The sequence below is a fragment of the Lineus longissimus genome, chromosome 7, assembly GCF_910592395.1.
Source record: "Lineus longissimus chromosome 7, tnLinLong1.2, whole genome shotgun sequence".
NCBI classification, from domain to species: domain Eukaryota; kingdom Metazoa; phylum Nemertea; class Pilidiophora; order Heteronemertea; family Lineidae; genus Lineus; species Lineus longissimus.
The window spans coordinates 21,073,477-21,092,115 of NC_088314.1; the positions used below are offsets into that span (position 1 = coordinate 21,073,477).

General features: G+C 45.8%; 1 protein-coding gene across 2 annotated transcripts in view; it reads right to left on the reverse strand.

Moving 5' to 3' along the window:
* Positions 1-18,639, reverse strand: part of LOC135491097 (slit homolog 1 protein-like) — a 33,449-nt gene that overhangs the window by 4,785 nt on the left and 10,025 nt on the right. For both annotated transcript variants that reach the window (XM_064776753.1, XM_064776754.1), the window contains exons 2-22: positions 16,994-17,065; positions 16,617-16,700; positions 14,894-14,965; positions 13,219-13,290; positions 12,783-12,854; positions 12,301-12,372; positions 12,050-12,127; positions 11,542-11,613; positions 11,148-11,219; positions 10,671-10,739; positions 9,694-9,765; positions 9,096-9,173; positions 8,742-8,920; positions 5,480-5,599; positions 3,482-3,637; positions 3,060-3,203; positions 2,398-2,583; positions 2,009-2,074; positions 1,126-1,244; positions 673-898; positions 160-270 (exon numbers count right to left, since the gene is read on the reverse strand). In XM_064776753.1, coding sequence (XP_064632823.1) covers positions 160-270; positions 673-898; positions 1,126-1,244; positions 2,009-2,074; positions 2,398-2,583; positions 3,060-3,203; positions 3,482-3,637; positions 5,480-5,599; positions 8,742-8,920; positions 9,096-9,173; positions 9,694-9,765; positions 10,671-10,739; positions 11,148-11,219; positions 11,542-11,613; positions 12,050-12,127; positions 12,301-12,372; positions 12,783-12,854; positions 13,219-13,290; positions 14,894-14,965; positions 16,617-16,700; positions 16,994-17,065 — 2,192 coding nt within the window. The remainder of the gene's footprint in view (positions 1-159; positions 271-672; positions 899-1,125; positions 1,245-2,008; positions 2,075-2,397; positions 2,584-3,059; positions 3,204-3,481; positions 3,638-5,479; positions 5,600-8,741; positions 8,921-9,095; positions 9,174-9,693; positions 9,766-10,670; positions 10,740-11,147; positions 11,220-11,541; positions 11,614-12,049; positions 12,128-12,300; positions 12,373-12,782; positions 12,855-13,218; positions 13,291-14,893; positions 14,966-16,616; positions 16,701-16,993; positions 17,066-18,639) is intronic.

Sequence of the window (18,639 nt, forward strand, 5' to 3'; positions counted from 1 at the left end):
TACAAGCCCCTATCAGATTGATCACATTAGGGTGCCGTCCCACGTACCTGATTGGGTACAAGGCCCTATCAGATTGATCACATCAGGGTGCCGTCCCACGTACCTGATTGGGTACAAGCCCCTATCAGATTGATCACATCAGGGTGCCGTCTCACGTACCTGATTGGGTACAAGCCCCTATCAGATTGATCACATTAGGGTGCTCTCCCACGTACATCATTTGTTCCAGTTCGGTCCTCAGTGCTTCACGCTCTTCAGCTGTTGCGTCACCTGGAATAAATATGAACTGTAAGCATTTTCACTGTGGCCTAAACAAGCTTCAATTCAGTGAGAGGAATATGGTTACCGTTATGGTTACAGAATATTTGATTTCAGTGACCATGGAAATTAGACCCAGGTCAAAATCTTTTAAGCAAGACGTAGTAGCCCCACATCAAACACCAAAGAAACATACCACCTGATTTTTTTTAACATTGACCTCTCTGACCTTAAAAAGTAGGTCAAATCAAAGATGTGACCTGCTCCGCTTAGGTACGAGGGATGCCATGATGTGGTGTAAGCTCCCCATAGATAAGCAAAAACCTAAACCATATCCCAGACCGACTAACACCTGTATCTGGTCATCGTAAAGACATGGCAAAGCAGGCTCAAGTGCCTGAGCCTCTCACTCACCTCTTAGCTTCTTAACTGCCACTTGGACCGGAGTCTGGCTTCCATGTAAACTGCTGACAGTCGCGGCAAAAACTTGCCCAAAAGCACCTTGTCCGATTAATGGACCAAACTGAATGTTCTTACGGTTAATAACCCACTTGTTAAGCATAGTGGTATTGACATATAAGTTGTCCATCGACTGGGCATGTTGAAGATCTATGGTGTTGCTAGCCATTGGTTCTTGCTCCTAAAACAAAACACGAAATGCATTTATGTATACCAGTAAATCATTACTTATGCTCAACTAAAATCCTGAATTAAAGTCTTTTTGCTATGAAAATATGCTCCCAACTTTCTTTTCCTTGAATGATAAAAAGGCCTGAGATAGCCGAGTATGATTCCTATAGTGAAGCCGGCTTTTCACTCCATACAATGGGTTCAACACCTTAGCCCAAGTGGCCCGCTAACTCTTACCCCGTATAATGGGTTGTCTTCCTTGGCAGCTTTCTTCTTCTTCTTGAGACAGACAGCAAGCAGCACTGTGATGATGACCAGACCAAGGACTCCTCCAATGATTCCACCAATCTGTTCAACTGCAAGAGAGCAATCAGGTGACTTCTGTTACATTCATGTATGGAAAAGTCAAACTATACCTACCCACCCGCAGTGTCTAATCTAAGGGTCTGATTCTTCAAGGTGCCTTTATGTGCTGGTGGTGATGTTTGGGTGTACAGGGTGACTGAGATGAGGTTGCTTCAAACTCCTCTTCATTGCGGCCAAATATCCCAGCTCGGTGTAAAGCGTGACTGAGGTGAGGTTGTCTTCAAACTCATCTCCATTGGGGCCAAATATCCCAGCTGGGTGTACAGGGTGACTGAGGTGAGGTTGTCTTTAAACTCATCTCCATTGGGGCCAAATATCCCAGCTGGGTGTACAGCGTGACTGAGGTGAGGTTGTCTTCAAACTCATCTCCATTGGGGCCAAATATCCCAGCTGGGTGTACAGCGTGACTGAGGTGAGGTTGTCTTTAAACTCATCTCCATTGGGGCCAAATATCTCAGCTGGGTGTACAGGGTGACTGAGGTGAGGTTGTCTTCAAACTCATCTCCATTGGGGCCAAATATCCCAGCTGGGTGTACACGGTGACTGAGGTGAGGTTGTCTTCAAACTCATCTCCATTGGGGTCAAATATCCCAGCTGGGTGTACAGGGTGACTGAGGTGAGGTTGTCTTCAAACTCATCTCCATTGGGGCCAAAAATCCCAGCTGGGTGTACAGGGTGACTGAGATGAGGTTGTCTTCAAACTCATCTCCATTGGGGCCACTTAATCATTGATGTAATGAACATCAATACTTACAATTGTGTTGTTGCTTCCCATAGAGCAGGTGCTCATGCTTGAATTTCGGGCTGTCAGTCATTACTCCTGGAAATTTTGAGAATAATAATTCTATGGCAATCTTTCAATTAATCGGTGCTGTTCGGCAATACCGTTATAACACAAAGCCAGCCGATAGAGTCAACTTTGCCAACTGACCTTTGCATTGATGATAGTTTACAGAAATTCGAACTTAAATACTGATGGTTCCAGATTAGCTGGCAGATTGCTCCTACATTGGTCAAGTGAAGATATATTTCAATTCAGTAACCAGAAGGAAGAACTCTCCTCGAATTTTGATCATTTCAGAGAATGACAGTACGTACCAAGACTAGACTCAAGGAGATCACTTGGAGAATGACAACACGTACCATGACTTATCTTCTCCTCGTTCACCCGGCTCATGCATTCCCCTGCTCGCAGACTAGACTCAAACATCCCAAATGTACAGTTACAGTCTTCTTTACTTGTGCTCCCTTCTGGACTGGTCGAGTATGCCGTACACGCTTTACAAGGCAAAGGGCCTGGGTAGGACTTGTAAAAGTTAGCCTTACAAGCTGAAGCAAAAAGGAAAACTTGAGGCAATTCTGAGCTGGGAACATTATTGTTGGCCCCCGATTTTGCTCCTCCACGGATTGGTGGAGTTTGCTGTGCCTAACGAGGCAAAGGGCCTGGGCAATGATAAGCCTTACATGCTGAGACCGGAAAGATGCAAGCAGTTAAGAATATCGCGCTGATCAATTTAGCTGTTCACAGTATCAATTTGTTAGGCAAATCATCTTCGTCGCCTTATAGGCCGTCATCTGGCTGTCTGACAGCCAGACCTGATCTACCACTGGAAATAATGCATTGTGGCAGCCCTGGCTTTGTAACTAATGCAATGTCTATATTTCAAAAATAAATCGAAATCATGTCTTCAAGAAGGGCTTTGATGGCTTGACTGTAACCACAGGATATCCCTGTCAAAACAACTCGAACAAATTAATATCTTGTGTATCGGGATTACCCAAACTCTCCAGTTGATCATGCTTACGTTGACATGTAGCGTGTTTGTGCCTCGTATATCCTGCTTGGCAGTCACAATAAGCCGAAGCCTCATAAATGGCCTCGGACCCAAGGGCACATTTCAGGCAGGGACCTGATCCAGCGACCGACTTGTACGTACCAACAGAACAAGCTGCAAAAAAGGGATATGACTATATAAGTAATGGTAGCATTGTGTGTGTGGCTGTCAATATGATGACAGTGAGTTCGGCTTCAATGCATCCTCTAAGCTGTGCGTCTGGCATACGCAGACTATTACAGAGGGCCATTTCAATCTGGATACTAACTAACAAAAACTGATTTCCCACACCCCGTTCCCTCAACTCCCTCTTGTATTGAAACATAATTAGCAGAGAACCTCACTGTCTTGCACATCCTGCAGTGTAAAAATAACATGACTAACTCACTCACCCACACACTCATCTCCTGTCTTTGTGTAGCCTGGTAGGCATTGACATTGACTAGAATATGTGGAGCCATAGGGGCTGGAGGAGAAGGAAGGACACGACATACATTGGTGGCCCTTCCTAGTAGTTAAATGATCACCATATGAGCCAGCCGGACATACTGAAAGAAACAGGAAATGAGATAATTGGTTAACCTGCTGGCAAGGGACAGAGTACGAAATGTTAACCTGCTGGCAAGGGACAGAGTACGAAATGTTAGCCTGCTGGCAAGGGACAGAGTACGAAATGTTAACCTGCTGGCAAGAGACAGAGAACGAAATGTTAACCTGATGGCAAGAGACAGAGAACGAAATGTTAACCTGCTGGCAAGAGACAGAGAACGAAATGTTAACCTGCTGGCAAGGGACAGAGTACGAAATGTTAACCTGATGGCAAGAGACAGAGAACGAAATGTTAGCCTGATGGCAAGGGACAGAGAACGAAATGTTAGCCTGATGGCAAGAGACAGAGAACGAAATGTTAACCTGCTGGCAAGAGACAGAGAACGAAATGTTAACCTGATGGCAAGAGACAGAGAACGAAATGTTAACCTGCTGGCAAGAGACAGAGAACGAAATGTTAACCTGATGGCAAGAGACAGAGAACGAAATGTTAACCTGCTGGCAAGAGACAGAGAACGAAATGTTAACCTGATGGCAAGGGACAGAGAACGAAATGTTAACCTGATGGCAAGGGACAGAGTACGAAATGTTAACCTGCTGGCAAGAGACAGAGAACGAAATGTTAACCTGATGGCAAGAGACAGAGAACGAAATGTTAACCTGATGGCAAGAGACAGAGAACGAAATGTTAACCTGCTGGCAAGAGACAGAGAACGAAATGTTAACCTGATGGCAAGAGACAGAGAACGAAATGTTAACCTGCTGGCAAGAGACAGAGAACGAAATGTTAACCTGATGGCAAGGGACAGAGAACGAAATGTTAACCTGATGGCAAGGGACAGAGTACGAAATGTTAACCTGCTGGCAAGAGACAGAGAACGAAATGTTAACCTGATGGCAAGAGACAGAGAACGAAATGTTAACCTGATGGCAAGGGACAGAGTACGAAATGTTAACCTTCTGGCAAGAGACAGAGAACGAAATGTTAACCTGATGGCAAGAGACAGAGAACGAAATGTTAGCCTGATGGCAAGAGACAGAGAACGAAATGTTAACCTGATGGCAAGGGACAGAGTACGAAATGTTAGCCTGATGGCAAGAGACAGAGAATGAAATGTTAACCTGATGGCAAGGGACAGAGTACGAAATGTTAACCTGCTGGCAAGAGACAGAGAACGAAATGTTAACCTGATGGCAAGAGACAGAGAACGAAATGTTAACCTGATGACAAGAGAAAGAGTACGAAATGTTAACCTGATGACAAGAGACAGAGTACGAAATGTTAACCTGCTGGCAAGGGACAGAGTACGAAATGTTAGCCTGATGACAAGAGACAGAGAACGAAATGTTAACCTGATGGCAAGAGACAGAGAACGAAATGTTAGCCTGATGGCAAGAGACAGAGAACGAAATGTTAACCTGCTGGCAAGGGACAGAGTACGAAATGTTAACCTGATGGCAAGAGACAGAGTACGAAATGTTAGCCTGATGGCAAGAGACAGAGTACGAAATGTTAGCCTGATGGCAAGAGACAGAGAACGAAATGTTAACCTGATGGCAAGGGACAGAGTACGAAATGTTAGCCTGATGACAAGAGACAGAGAACGAAATGTTAACCTGATGGCAAGAGACAGAGAACGAAATGTTAGCCTGATGGCAAGAGACAGAGAACGAAATGTTAACCTGCTGGCAAGGGACAGAGTACGAAATGTTAACCTGATGGCAAGAGACAGAGTACGAAATGTTAGCCTGATGGCAAGAGACAGAGTACGAAATGTTAGCCTGTATCGTTAAAAAGTACAAAGCGCATGCTCATTTGGGAAAATAATCATTTTACTCACCATGGCAACGTCTTCGCTCTGCTGTGACACACACACACGATTGAGTCGGTTTGCTTGAGTCACAGATCTCGAGTCGAAGCTGGGCACACGGTGGGTCGACACAGATCTCAGGCATGAAATCTGAAACATAAGAAAATCGGGTCACACTGAATCTATACAGCTCGTTACACTCTGGCATACCCACATACCGCAGAACATGTCCTCCAAAAAAAACAAGCGGGATGGCTTGTCACGCCCTGGTATGCCTACTCACCGCAGACCATGTCCTCCAGCTTGATCTCTGTGAGTGGGACCCCACTGAAGCGGGATGGCATGTTACACTCTGGTATGCCTACTCACCGCAGACCATGTCCTCCAGCTGGATCACTGTGAATGGGACCCCACTGAAGCTGGATGGCGTGTTACACTCTGGTATGCCTACTCACCGCAGACCATGTCCTCCAGCTTGATCTCTGTGAGTGGGACCCCACTGAAGCGGGATGGCATGTTACACTCTGGTATGCCTACTCACCGCAGACCACGTTCTCCAGCTCGATCTCTGTGAGTGGGACCCCACTGAAGCGGGATGGCGTGTTACACTCTGGTATGGCTACTCACCGTTGACCATGTCCTCCAGCTGGATCTCTGTGAGTGGGACCCCACTGAAGCGGGATGGCATGTTACACTCTGGTATGCCTACCCACCGCAGACCATGTCCTCCAGCTTGATCTCTGTGAGTGGGACCCCACTGAAGCGGGATGGCATGTTACACTCTGGTATGCCTACCCACCGCAGACCATGTCCTCCAGCTTGATCTCTGTGAGTGGGACCCCACTGAAGCGGGATGGCGTGTTACACTCTGGTATGCCTACTCACGGCAGACCATGTCCTCCAGCTTGATCTCTGTGAGGGGGACCCCACTGAAGCGGGATGGCGTGTTATACTCTGGTATGCCTACTCACCGCAGACCATGTCCTTCAGCCTGATCTCTGTGAGTGGGACCCCACTGAAGCGGGATGGCGTGTTACACTCTGGTATGCCTACTCACCGCAGACCATGTCCTCCAGCTTGATCTCTGTGAGTGGGACCCCACTGAAGCGGGATGGCATGTTACACTCTGGTATGCCTACTCACCGCTGACCATGTCCTCCAGCTTGATCTCTGTGAGTGGGACCCCACTGAAGCGGGATGGCATGTTACACTCTGGTATGCCTACCCACCGCAGACCATGTCCTCCAGCTTGATCTCTGTGAGTGGGACCCCACTGAAGCGGGATGGCGTGTTACACTCTGGTATGCCTACTCATGGCAGACCATGTCCTCCAGCTTGATCTCTGTGAGTGGACCCCACTGAAGCGGGATGGCATGTTACACTCTGGTATGCCTACCCACCGCAGACCACGTTCTCCAGCTTGATCTCTGTGAGTGGGACCCCACTGAAGCGGGATGGCGTGTTACACTCTGGTATGGCTACTCACCGTTGACCATGTCCTCCAGCTTGATCTCTGTGAGTGGGACCCCACTGAAGCGTGATGGCGTGTTACACTCTGGTATGCCTACTCACCGCTGACCATGTCCTCCAGCTTGATCTCTGTGAGGGGGACCCCACTGAAGCGGGATGGCGTGTTACACTCTGGTATGCCTACTCACCGCAGACCATGTCCTCCAGCTTGATCTCTGTGAGTGGGACCCTACTGAAGCGGAATGGCATGTTACACTCTGGTATGCCTACCCACCGCAGACCATGTCCTCCAGCTTGATCTCTGTGAGTGGGACCCCACTGAAGCGGGATGGCGTGTTACACTCTGGTATGCCTACTCACCGCTGACCATGTCCTCCAGCTTGATCTCTGTGAGGGGGACCCCACTGAAGCGGGATGGCGTGTTACACTCTGGTATGCCTACTCACCGCAGACCATGTCCTCCAGCTTGATCTCTGTGAGTGGGACCCCACTGAAGCGGGATGGCGTGTTCCACTCTGGTATGCCTACCCACCGCAGACCATGTCCTCCAGCTGGATCACTGTGAGTGGGACCCCACTGAAGCGGGATGGCGTGTTACAATCTGGTATGCCTACTCACCGCTGACCATGTCCTTCAGCTGGATCACTATGAGTGGGACCCCACTGAAGCGGGATGGCATGTTACACTCTGGTATGCCTACCCACCGCAGACCATGTCCTCCAGCTTGATCTCTGTGAGTGGGACCCCACTGAAGTGGGATGGCGTGTGACACTCTGGTATGCCTACTCACCGCAGACCATGTCCTCCAGGTTGATCTCTGTGAGTGGGACCCCACTGAAGCGGGATGGCATGTTACACTCTGGTATGCCTACTCAACGCAGACCATGTCCTCCAGCTTGATCTCTGTGAGTGGGACCCCACTGAAGCGGGATGGCATGTTACACTCTGGTATGCCTACTCACCGCAGACCATGTCCTCCAGTTTGATCTCTGTGAGTGGGACCCCACTAAAGCGGGATGGCATGTTACACTCTGGTATGCCTACCCACCGCAGACCATGTCCTCCAGCTTGATCTCTGTGAGTGGGACCCCACTGAAGCGGGATGGCATGTTACACTCTGGTATGCCTACCCACCGCAGACCATGTCCTCCAGCTTGATCTCTGTGAATGGGACCCCACTGAAGCGGGATGGCATGTGACACTCTGGTATGCCTACCCACCGCAGACCATGTCCTCCAGCTTGATCTCTGTGAGTGGGACCCCACTGAAGCGGGATGGCATGTTACACTCTGGTATGCCTACCCACCGCAAACCACGTCCTCCAGCTTGATCTCTGTGAGTGGGACCCCACTGAAGCGGGATGGCGTGTTACACTCTGGTATGCCTACTCACGGCAGACCATGTCCTCCAGCTTGATCTCTGTGAGTGGGACCCCACTGAAGCGGGATGGGGTGTTACACTCTGGTATGCCTACTCAACGCAGACCATGTCCTCCAGCTTGATCTCTGTGAGTGGGACCCCACTGAAGCGGGATGGCATGTTACACTCTGGTATGCCTACCCACCGCAGACCATGTCCTCCAGCTTGATCTCTGTGAGTGGGACCCCACTGAAGCGGGATGGCGTGTTACACTCTGGTATGCCTACTCACCGCAGACCATGTCCTCCAGCTTGATCTCTGTGAGTGGGACCCCACTGAAGCGGGATGGCGTGTTACACTCTGGTATGCCTACTCACCGCAGACCATGTCCTCCAGCTTGATCTCTGTGAGTGGGACCCCACTGAAGTGGGATGGCGTGTTACACTCTGGTATGCCTACTCACCGCAGACCATGTCCTCCAGCTTGATCTCTGTGAGGGGGACCCCACTGAAGCGGGATGGGGTGTTACACTCTGGCATGACCACTGAGCTATTAACAGAACGGCGCTTGTTATGTTGCTGGATCCACCGGGCTAACCAAATCAGGTGACAATCACATCGGAAAGGGTTATTGCGCAACAACCTGAAATAATACATCTTTATTCAGTCACGTGGTACCCCAGCATTAGCAGGGAATTCTGGGGTCTTATCTTGTTCTTCCTTTCATCATTGAAAGAGTATTGAATTAGAGATGAATCTAAACCATGTTGACTGCCATCTATACTACACATTTGATTACTATAATGGTCTCTACTCACAGTGGTCCATATCGCATATGCAGGAAACGGTCCATAAGGTTCTCCGGAAGTGTCGTCAGCAAGTTATGGTTCAGCCACCTACATAAAAACACACTTTTAGAAGAGGGAACATCAGTAATACAAACTTGGGAGTAATATGCATAGCTCTGTGGCCACATGGGGAGCAGTATGTAGAGTGTGGCCACATGGGGAGCAGTATGTAGAGTGTGGCCACATGGGGAGCAGTATGTAGAGTGTGGCCACATGGGGAGCAGTATGTAGAGTGTGGCCACATGGGGAGCAGTATGTAGAGTGTGGCCACATGGGGAGCAGTGTGTAGAGTGGTTCCAGTGCCTTCATGCACTTGTCATTACACATCTCAAACATCCAAACACCTTTCAATGCCTTAAAGTCGTCACTTTTGTTCAGGACCCCAGACAACTGCCATCCTTTGATGATGTATTTCTAACTTTGAATTTACAACAAGAATTTGTCACTCTTCTTCATGGGCAATAGAAACTTTCAGCACATAATTATTGTCACAGCTTGTTGATTGTCACTGACAGTACAAACAGTTTTTATCGTGAGCTGAAACTATTTTAGATCAAGCAATACTTACAGGTTTTTCAGGTTGTTCAAGCCTGTCAATGCCATGGGCTCCACCTCCCAGATTTTATTGTGGGCAAGGTACCTGAAATCATAAAACAGACATCAGTCATGTTGTCACATTGAGTAATCAACGAAGCAGTGGAGGATAAAATCAATGAACATCTCTTGCCCAGGTAGCAGTCTGTGTCTCAAGCCAGACAGCTTTTGTCCAACAGTGATTGGCCCCAGAGAAACCTATCACTGATGTATTCTTCCAGCAGTGATTGGCTCCAGATTGACCTATCATTGATGTATTCATCCAGCAGTGATTGGCTCCATAGAGACCTAATTGATGTGTTCATCCAGCAGTGATTGGCTCTAGAGTGACCTAACTGATGTGTTCATCCAGCAGTGATTGGCTCCAGAGAGACCTAAGTGATGTGTTCTCCAGCAGTGATTGGCTCCAGAGAGACCTATCTTATGTGTTCATCCAGCAGTGATTGGCTCCATAGAAACCTAACTGATGTGTTCATCAAACAGTGATTGGCTCCAGAGAGACCTATCTTATGTGTTCATCCAGCAGTGATTGGCTCCATAGAGACCTAATTGATGTGTTCTCCAGCAGTGATTGGCTCCAGAGAGACCTAATTGATGTGTTCATCCAGCAGTGATTGGCCCCAGAGAAACCTATCACTGATGTATTCTTCCAGCAGTGATTGGCTCCAGATTGACCTATCACTGATGTATTCTTCCAGCAGTGATTGGCTCCAGATTGACCTATCATTGATGTATTCTTCCAGCAGTGATTGGCACCAGAGAGACCTAACTGATGTGTTCATCCAGCAGTGATTGGCACCAGAGAGACCTAACTGATGTGTTCATCCAGCAGTGATTGGCTGCATAGAGTACTAGCGGTTCAGAATAAAACAATGTAAAGTTGTGGCGGCATCTTGCGTCTCTCAGCCATTTATCCAATTAACAAGCTGAGTGTTTCTCTCTTGTACTTACACCATCTGGAGATTACCAAGCAGGCTGATCCCATCTGGCACCACCTCGATCTCATTATGGGACAGGTAACTGCAATAATAACCAACAATACTGGATAGAGATGGCTAAGGGGATGGGTAGAGCATTCTCGAATCACACCAACATGATCTCAGTGGTCAGTGATAACTACTAATTAAGTGTCTAATTAGTGTTGTGTTTTGTCAACCAGGAAGAAATGTGATGGTAAATACCTGGGGTTTTTTTCTTCATTTCGAATAGAAAGTTTCCTAAAATCAGTGACAGTGAATAATTGGTGGAAAACATCATGAGCCCCTGACGTCATTGCCCCAGAAAAAAGTGCTGATCGCCTGATGAATTTTTGACAATGGGGGAAAACCTAAGGAGTCAAACAGATCATTGTTTCTTTCTAGCCTTCCCTAAGCCATGTAAACACGAAGGAAAGGTCGTAGGGTTGAACATCTTCTAAATGTCACTTACAGAACATGTAGATTTGTAAGTCCACTGAGAGCCGCGATTGGGATTTCTTTCAATTCATTCCGCTGGAGCGTTCTATGATAATTAAATAGAAAATGTTTAGTCATATTTCAAAACGCTTAGTAAAGGATACCCGAATGCATTAAAGGTAGTAAAGTCCGCGAATTACAAATAAAGCACTTTCTGACGAGGACCGTGAGAAATGCATCACCAGGAATTAGATATTTTAGGCTCTTCCCGAACTTCATGACATGACAGTTGATAGCTGGTTTCTGCACATTCGTTAGTGCGTTCGACGAAGGACGAAATCGTCGTGAGCCGTCATCGACAAAGAACGTGAGCATTCACCTTAGTACTTGGTGTTTTGTAAGAGATGCGAAACAACATCCTTACTTACAGCCTTCCAAGCTTTGGTGTCAACTTGAAGAAATCTCTGTGCACAGTTGTAATGTTGTTGGCATCAAGGTCACTGGAACAATAACAGTTACCATAGTTAGTAACAAGTTCTTGTTGCACAGGCCTCATCATGACTTCTGCCATCCTCTTGCAAACAGGGCCTACAACACAACTTCTCCTTACGCATAGGGAGTAAGTAAGTATGTATCGAGTGAAATGGCCTGATATTGTCAGGATCGACTTCTGCAACCATTGGTGTCTTATCTGGTATGAGCCCGTGCATCGTGAGCGCTAATCATCCTTTAATTTATTAGTTATGCAAATCAAAATCGGTCATAGTCAATAGAAATGAAATGAGACATGTACATCATGTACCGTACGTGTTTTGACTTGACCTAACTCGGTGAACATGATCAGCCAGGAGGTTGAGGCAACACCATAAACAATATGACAAGCAGATCAGCATGTTACCAATGATAACCGAACAGACTAAGACCCCTTCTACTCACAGAGCATTCAGGTTCTTCAGCCCATACAGCACACCAGGCCGACTCATAATCATTTTGAACTGGTTGTAGCTAAGTGTCCTGGGAAAAAAGTTGATCAAAAATGAAAAACGTGTTAGAATAAAGATGAGGCAAGAATGGGCGAGGTTAGTTTAAAAGCATGTTTTTTTAGCTAATCAAGTGCCGAGTAAAATAGTTTTGAACAAGTATCGGTTTCAAAATGACATAGCTTCAAAGGCTAAATGAGTACTTACAATTCTTGAAGTCGAGCGAGGTTTGAAAAAGCTTTATCATCTATGAGCTCAATATTATTATGATCCAAATGCCTGAAAGAAAAAGCAACGTTAGTTAGACCTTTCTAGTACGGTATTATCTAAGCTTGACATTCAGACCAAAAGTATGCGGCTATCTCCGAAGTGAACTTTGCATCCGTCATATATGAATAGTAAAGATTTATTTTGAATAATAATGGCATATCATTCGCATTGTTTAGAGGTGGTGGGTTAGACTCTCATAACTGATCACTGCTGTGTCTTTGCGCCAGGCAATTAACCCGCCATTGCTATGTCGTTCGAATGAGTAAAGGCAATGTTCCTTGTACCTGTTGTTTATGCCAAACCCCATCCACATGAGCAATAGCTTGCGATGGATTTCTCTACATTGTTGAAGATAGCAGTTACTCGGCCACTTGACAGATTGCGCCATGAGAGAGAGACCCACAATAAGATGAACTTACAGATGTTCAAGTTTTGGTAGATTTCCAAATACTCTTCCAGTGATTCTTGTGAGTTCGTTCCATTGCAATTCTCTGCAAAAGACATGGTAAAAAGATTCTTGAGAAAACCCTTCTTGATAGACGATTAAAAACCCTGAGACTGTCTAATGCTATTATTGATTAGAACTGGTTTCATTTCATATTCGTTCCACACTGGGAGGTATTTTGGTGTATCGCTCATGACAGTTTGATGATGCTAGTGTATATGGTTCCTTGGTCATTGGTTGGTGGAATACTAAGTATTAGGTTTGGTCAACTCCAACAATGAGCCGGGTCCTAGAACCTGGCTATAGTGCAGCCTGCGAAACTACAGCTCTACATAAGGACAACCTCCCCCCCCCCCCCCCCCTAGTGTTGGCGCACATCAGCTGTTGACATTCATGCGATCACTGCTTACAAAGTGAGCAGCTCTTGTAATCCATGTAAAGAGTCGTCACCCAAGCCAATGATGTTATTATGGTTGAGGTACCTGAAAGACACAAAGACTAAGTGAGTTAGGTGAGCTTGACTTATTTACCAAAAGCAAGCTGAGTTAACAGGTGAGCTTGACTTATTTACCAAAAGCAAGCTGAGTTAACAGGTGAGCCTGACTTATTTACCAAAAGCAAGCTGAGTTAACAGGTGAGCTTGACTTATTTACCAAAAGCAAGCTGAGTTAACAGGTGAGCTTGACTTATTTACCAAAAGCAAGCTGAGTTAACAGGTGAGCCTGACTTATTCATTGAAAGCAAGGTGAGTTACATTAGCGTGATTATTCACTGAAAGCAACGTGAGATAGATTAGCTTGACTTATTCATTGAAAGCAAGGTGAGTTAAGTTAGCGTGATTATTCACTGAAAGCAACGTGAGATAGATTAGCTTGACTTATTCATTGAAAGCAAGGTGAGTTAAGTTAGCTTGACCTAATTTTTGAATGCAATGCCCTGGACAGGTCATGCCAGTTCTGTGTCAGTTGTTTTCCCACTGCAGGTAAGACGACTTTGTTTTGAGACAGACTTTTAAAGATTTTCTTAAGAGGTGCTCTCTTAAACTTGACAAGCTTCCATGAATGAAAGCTTGATAGTTCTCGCCTTTCTGAAGTAATTTCTTCTTACTGGGATGTTATTTTAATCTGCCATTTCTGACCTGATCACTGCATGCTGAGAGAGGCAAGCAATTGTACATTACCTCCTTAAAAGGTTAAACATCTGCAGACCTAACTTTAGAGCCTCAATTGTTGCGAGCAAATGCAGAAACGGCAGGCTTTTAGCGATCAACAAAGACGTATAGTTAAAAGAACAGTGGTGCTATTTTGACTTCGACTTGCGTAGTGTTTTGATACCTATAAGCAGGAGCAACTTTAGTCAGTTCTCTCCAAGAAAAGCTGACATTTAAAACCACATATTGAGCAATTGTTATGAATTAAAAGAAAAAAACTAACTCTAAGATTTCCAAGTCGTTGCCCAAGTGAACATGTGCGATTTGTTATGTTTGATCAAGACTTTCAGTTTTTTCAAGACATTTCTATTTTTACCGTTGTCGACTCGTTATCCCCGTCGGATATGTTAAAAGTTAATATTTCTAACCACAAATGAAGGCTTTCAGTAATGGTGCTTCCCATATATGGCGTACCGCATAAAGCTTGAGGAAATGGTCAAGTGTTTGCCGATAGGAGGAGAGAGATAGCGGACACATGGTGATGATGGAGACTATACTGGCGTCAGTCAGGAAGTTGTCCCTAATTTAATGGTCTTGTTACAAACTATTCTGACATCTCATGCTGCATGTGTATGAACCTCAATACTCACAAGGGTGCGAACGGGTTCACAGGCGATCGACAACAAGAGGAGATGAAGTAATGATGCTAACACCATTGATTAAAGCACAATTCATAGGCTAATTGTAGTTTGATTTGTCATGCATGTTTCTGCGAACATGAACTTGGTAAAATGGAAAGACCATGCCATGATGAGTCTGTTATTGTCAAAAAACATTAACCGTTGGGTAAAATGGCAATGAACGAATTGACATTAGGCAAAATGACAATAAACTGTTGAACGTTGAAGGAGAAGATAAAACAATAGAACACTCACAAATCCTGCAGGTTTCCTAAACTTGCCAGACTGTTTGGTGGAAGAAGTTCAATCGAGTTGGAACTGAGATTTCTGAAAAACGAGCAGACATAATTTTTCATTTCCATTTTTGGATGGTCTTGACAGACGACGACCAGCCTACGAGCACAGTTCTCCTAGTATCTGGATGTCATTTGGCGTGCTAAAGTAAAGCTTCTAGAAAAGGCGGCTGCAATCACCAAGGACATTCGTCAACTCAGGACACTGCATACAATGGTACCATGTCACAAGGCCAGCTTGTATGGAAACAGTTACTATAGCATTTAATTTATTAGGTTTCAATTTGAATCACGCTCAAGATTTGTCCATTGATAAATATAACACGTTAATAAAAATGTTATTTTGAATGACCGAAAGAGGGATGTTTGGGTGAAATTCCATTGGATACCTGGTTTGTTGAGAAGGGTAGGCCTTGAAATCACATCCCAGACGTCAATCACAATTTAACGGGCGAAGAAGAGGCAATAATATCAATAGGACAATGCACGCTATATAAACAATGATAAAAGTCAGTCCGCCACCACGGCCATTTTTTATGCAGACCATATTAGCATGAAAGCTGTGGTGATAGTGAAAACCCACGATAGGATGATTAGATATCGCGTAGAGCCATGATCAATTGCTGCCATCTCTTTAATTCAAAACAGCTTCCAACCATGTTTCGATTGTATTTCCTTTATCAGGTGCCTTCAGAGCAGGTATTGAAGTAAGATTTCCTTGTGTTACTCCCGGTGTATGGTCTATTCCCTGACCCTTTACTCACACCGATATCAACGGTTGGTTACCATGGCAACTATACAGCGAAGATAGAATTACCATAGAAATGCCTGATTTTGATTATACCCAACTTGATATCACGTCAGACTTTCTGAAACGCGTTCGCTGCACATCATGACATGTAAATAGACAAACTCCAAGGGTTTCCACAGAACAACGCAAAGAAGAAGCTAGAAAAATCGCTCCCGATTAAAATCTTTCCTGGTAATCTTTCGAATAACGGGCACAAAAAAACAATCGTCCATTTAGCTGGGATACGCTGTTGGTTTTACTAAAACCTCCATGGGGCCTTCGGCTCCACGAGTAGGACGCCCGTCCCTGCTTGAAATGGCCGTCATTGCAATCTGACAATACACTCGTTGCCATGGTTGTTTGGTATAGCGAAACAAGCACTAATAAAAACCAAACTTCAAAGATCTGACCAGTAGTTTGTGCTCAGTGCAGAACCCAAAACGATGCGGACACAACATTTGGAATGAATGGACTTGCATTATCTTTCTTGCAGAATCCAGCAGTCAAAAAGGAGTATATTTTCATTAACGTTGCTAAAAAAAGTGTCGATAAGTGTACTCGTTGTCACATCGACCCGTCTTGCCGACGTCTAGGCAATGTACGGTATCAAAGGAAAGAAAGAGGCGATCCGTTAAACCTCAGCAGTAGCAGTGTATATAAAGCGAAAGCTATCATTCTCTTCTTTACCACTTATCAAGGAAATGCGGCCAAAGATCATTGCCTTCACACTAGCTTGGGTTCGGGTTATGCGCCCCGCAAACATGCAATTTATATCGTCGCGACCTGCTATTTAAAAAGGAAGTTAGAATAAACTAGAGGTCAGCATGTTTGCACTGCGCCCTGAAGGCAGTTGACATTGCTTTCAATGAATGGGGGTTCCCCATGTAATACTTACAGATATTGTATCGCATCTCGCTTGCTCTCATGGATGTTACTCAAGATGGTCAACACGTCTGTGATATTGTTCCCCGCAAGATATCTGAAAAAGATGCGGAATTTAATTCACAATAGCGGAACCGAAAACTGTCAAGGAGTTAGCAGCTCTTCAGTACGTCTGTATACTTGTGGATCGCTCTTCAAGGTGCTCGTTCTTAGTCATGGTTCATCCGATTCTGGCAATGTAAATAAAGTATTCCATCCCCCAGGCTGGTTGCCGGCCAAGGCTGAGGAGGCCAGTCCCCCCTCTCACCATTGACCACATTTTAGCGTCTGTTATGTGGTGAGCAACAGCAGGATTGAGACTGCACAGGAGAATGAGTTGCATGTACTTACAAGGCGAGGAGCTGCTTGATATGTTTGAATGAGTCTGGTGGGAGCGATGTGATGCCATCGTTGACGAGATAGCTGCAAGCAGAGGAAAGTCAAAGTAAGATTCAGTAAGATGAACTGCGGATAGGAGGTCAGTACAGCTGGTATTCCCTGGTTGCATTGGACAGGAGATTGCATGAACTGCGGATTAGGAAGATTTCGGGTCCGCTTTGTCTCGGAATGTGAATGAGGTACATGGACCAGGTTGATATGCGAGAGTTCAGGGTGTGCTTGTCAAAAATATTAATGATGAACATGTACATGCACCGATGTCTACGATGATAGATATGATATGATATCAATCTCAGTCCATCAGGTATTTCCTGGTCACATTGGGCAGAAGATATTGACGAACGTTTTTTGACAAAGTAAAAGGTCTTGTTTCACGAACTTGTCTGATAATGCACCAACGTCAACACGGAATCCAGTTTAAAGTGACGCGAGTTCTCATCTACAAATCTCCACATTAGTATTTCAATAAATAAGTATTTCAATGAATAAAAAGCATTGTATGCTGACTTAGAGTGAAAAAACATAAAAACCTCCTTGGTTCAACGGTTAGAATGCTGGACTTTCGATCTGGTGGTCACACGTTCGACTCCCCGTGTATCCCGTGGGTCTCTGTGTCTGCAAATTGACATAGTTTTCGTCTGGTACTTCAAAGGCTCTCAAATTTCTTACTGGTTTGAGCCGAAAATGTGAAAGAAATATTTGGACTTTAGGATGTTTTCATCTTTCAGAATATTTTCATAAGTTCAAAATTCTGAAAAATTTTCAAAGACAAAAAACTTTTGGGACTGATGACGTTTCTCCCAGACTGCCTGGTCTGCATCCAGACTGCCTGGTCTCCTCCCAGACTGCTTGGTCTGCATCCAGACTGCCTGGTATCCTCCCAGACTGCCTGGTCTGCATCCAGACTGCCTGGTCTCCTCCCAGACTGCCTGGTCTGCATCCAGACTGCCTGGTCTCCTCCCAAACTGCCTGGTCTGCATCCAGACTGCCTGGTCTCCTCCCAGACTGCCTGGTATCCTCCCAGACTGCCTGGTCTGCATCCAGACTGCCTGGTCTCCTCCCAGACTGCCTGGTCTGCATCCAGACTGCCTGGTCTCCTCCCAGACTACCTGGTCTGCATCCAGACTGCCTGGTCTCCTCCCAGACTGCCTGCTCTGCGTCCAGACTGCCTGCTCTGCATCCAGACTGCCTGGTCTGCATCCAGACTGCCTGGTCTCCTCCCAGACTGCCTGGTCTCCTCCCAGACTGCCTGGTCTCCTCCCAGACTGCCTGCTCTGCATCCAGACTGCCTGCTCTGCATCCAGACTGCCTGGTCTGCATCCAGACTGCCTGGTCTCCTCCCAGACTGCCTGGTCTCCTCCCAGACTGCCTGCTCTGCATCCAGACTGCCTGCTCTGCATCCAGACTGCCTGCTCTGCACCAGACTGCCTGGTCTGCGTCCAGACTGCCTTGCCTACCAATTGAACATCACCGAACGGTGAAACATGTCAGAGAGACATATATATCATTATAATATGCCTCTTCGCCTCGCCCCATGAATGTAAGGCAGTGATTCTGTGAAACATGTCAGAGAGACATATATATCATTGTAATATGCC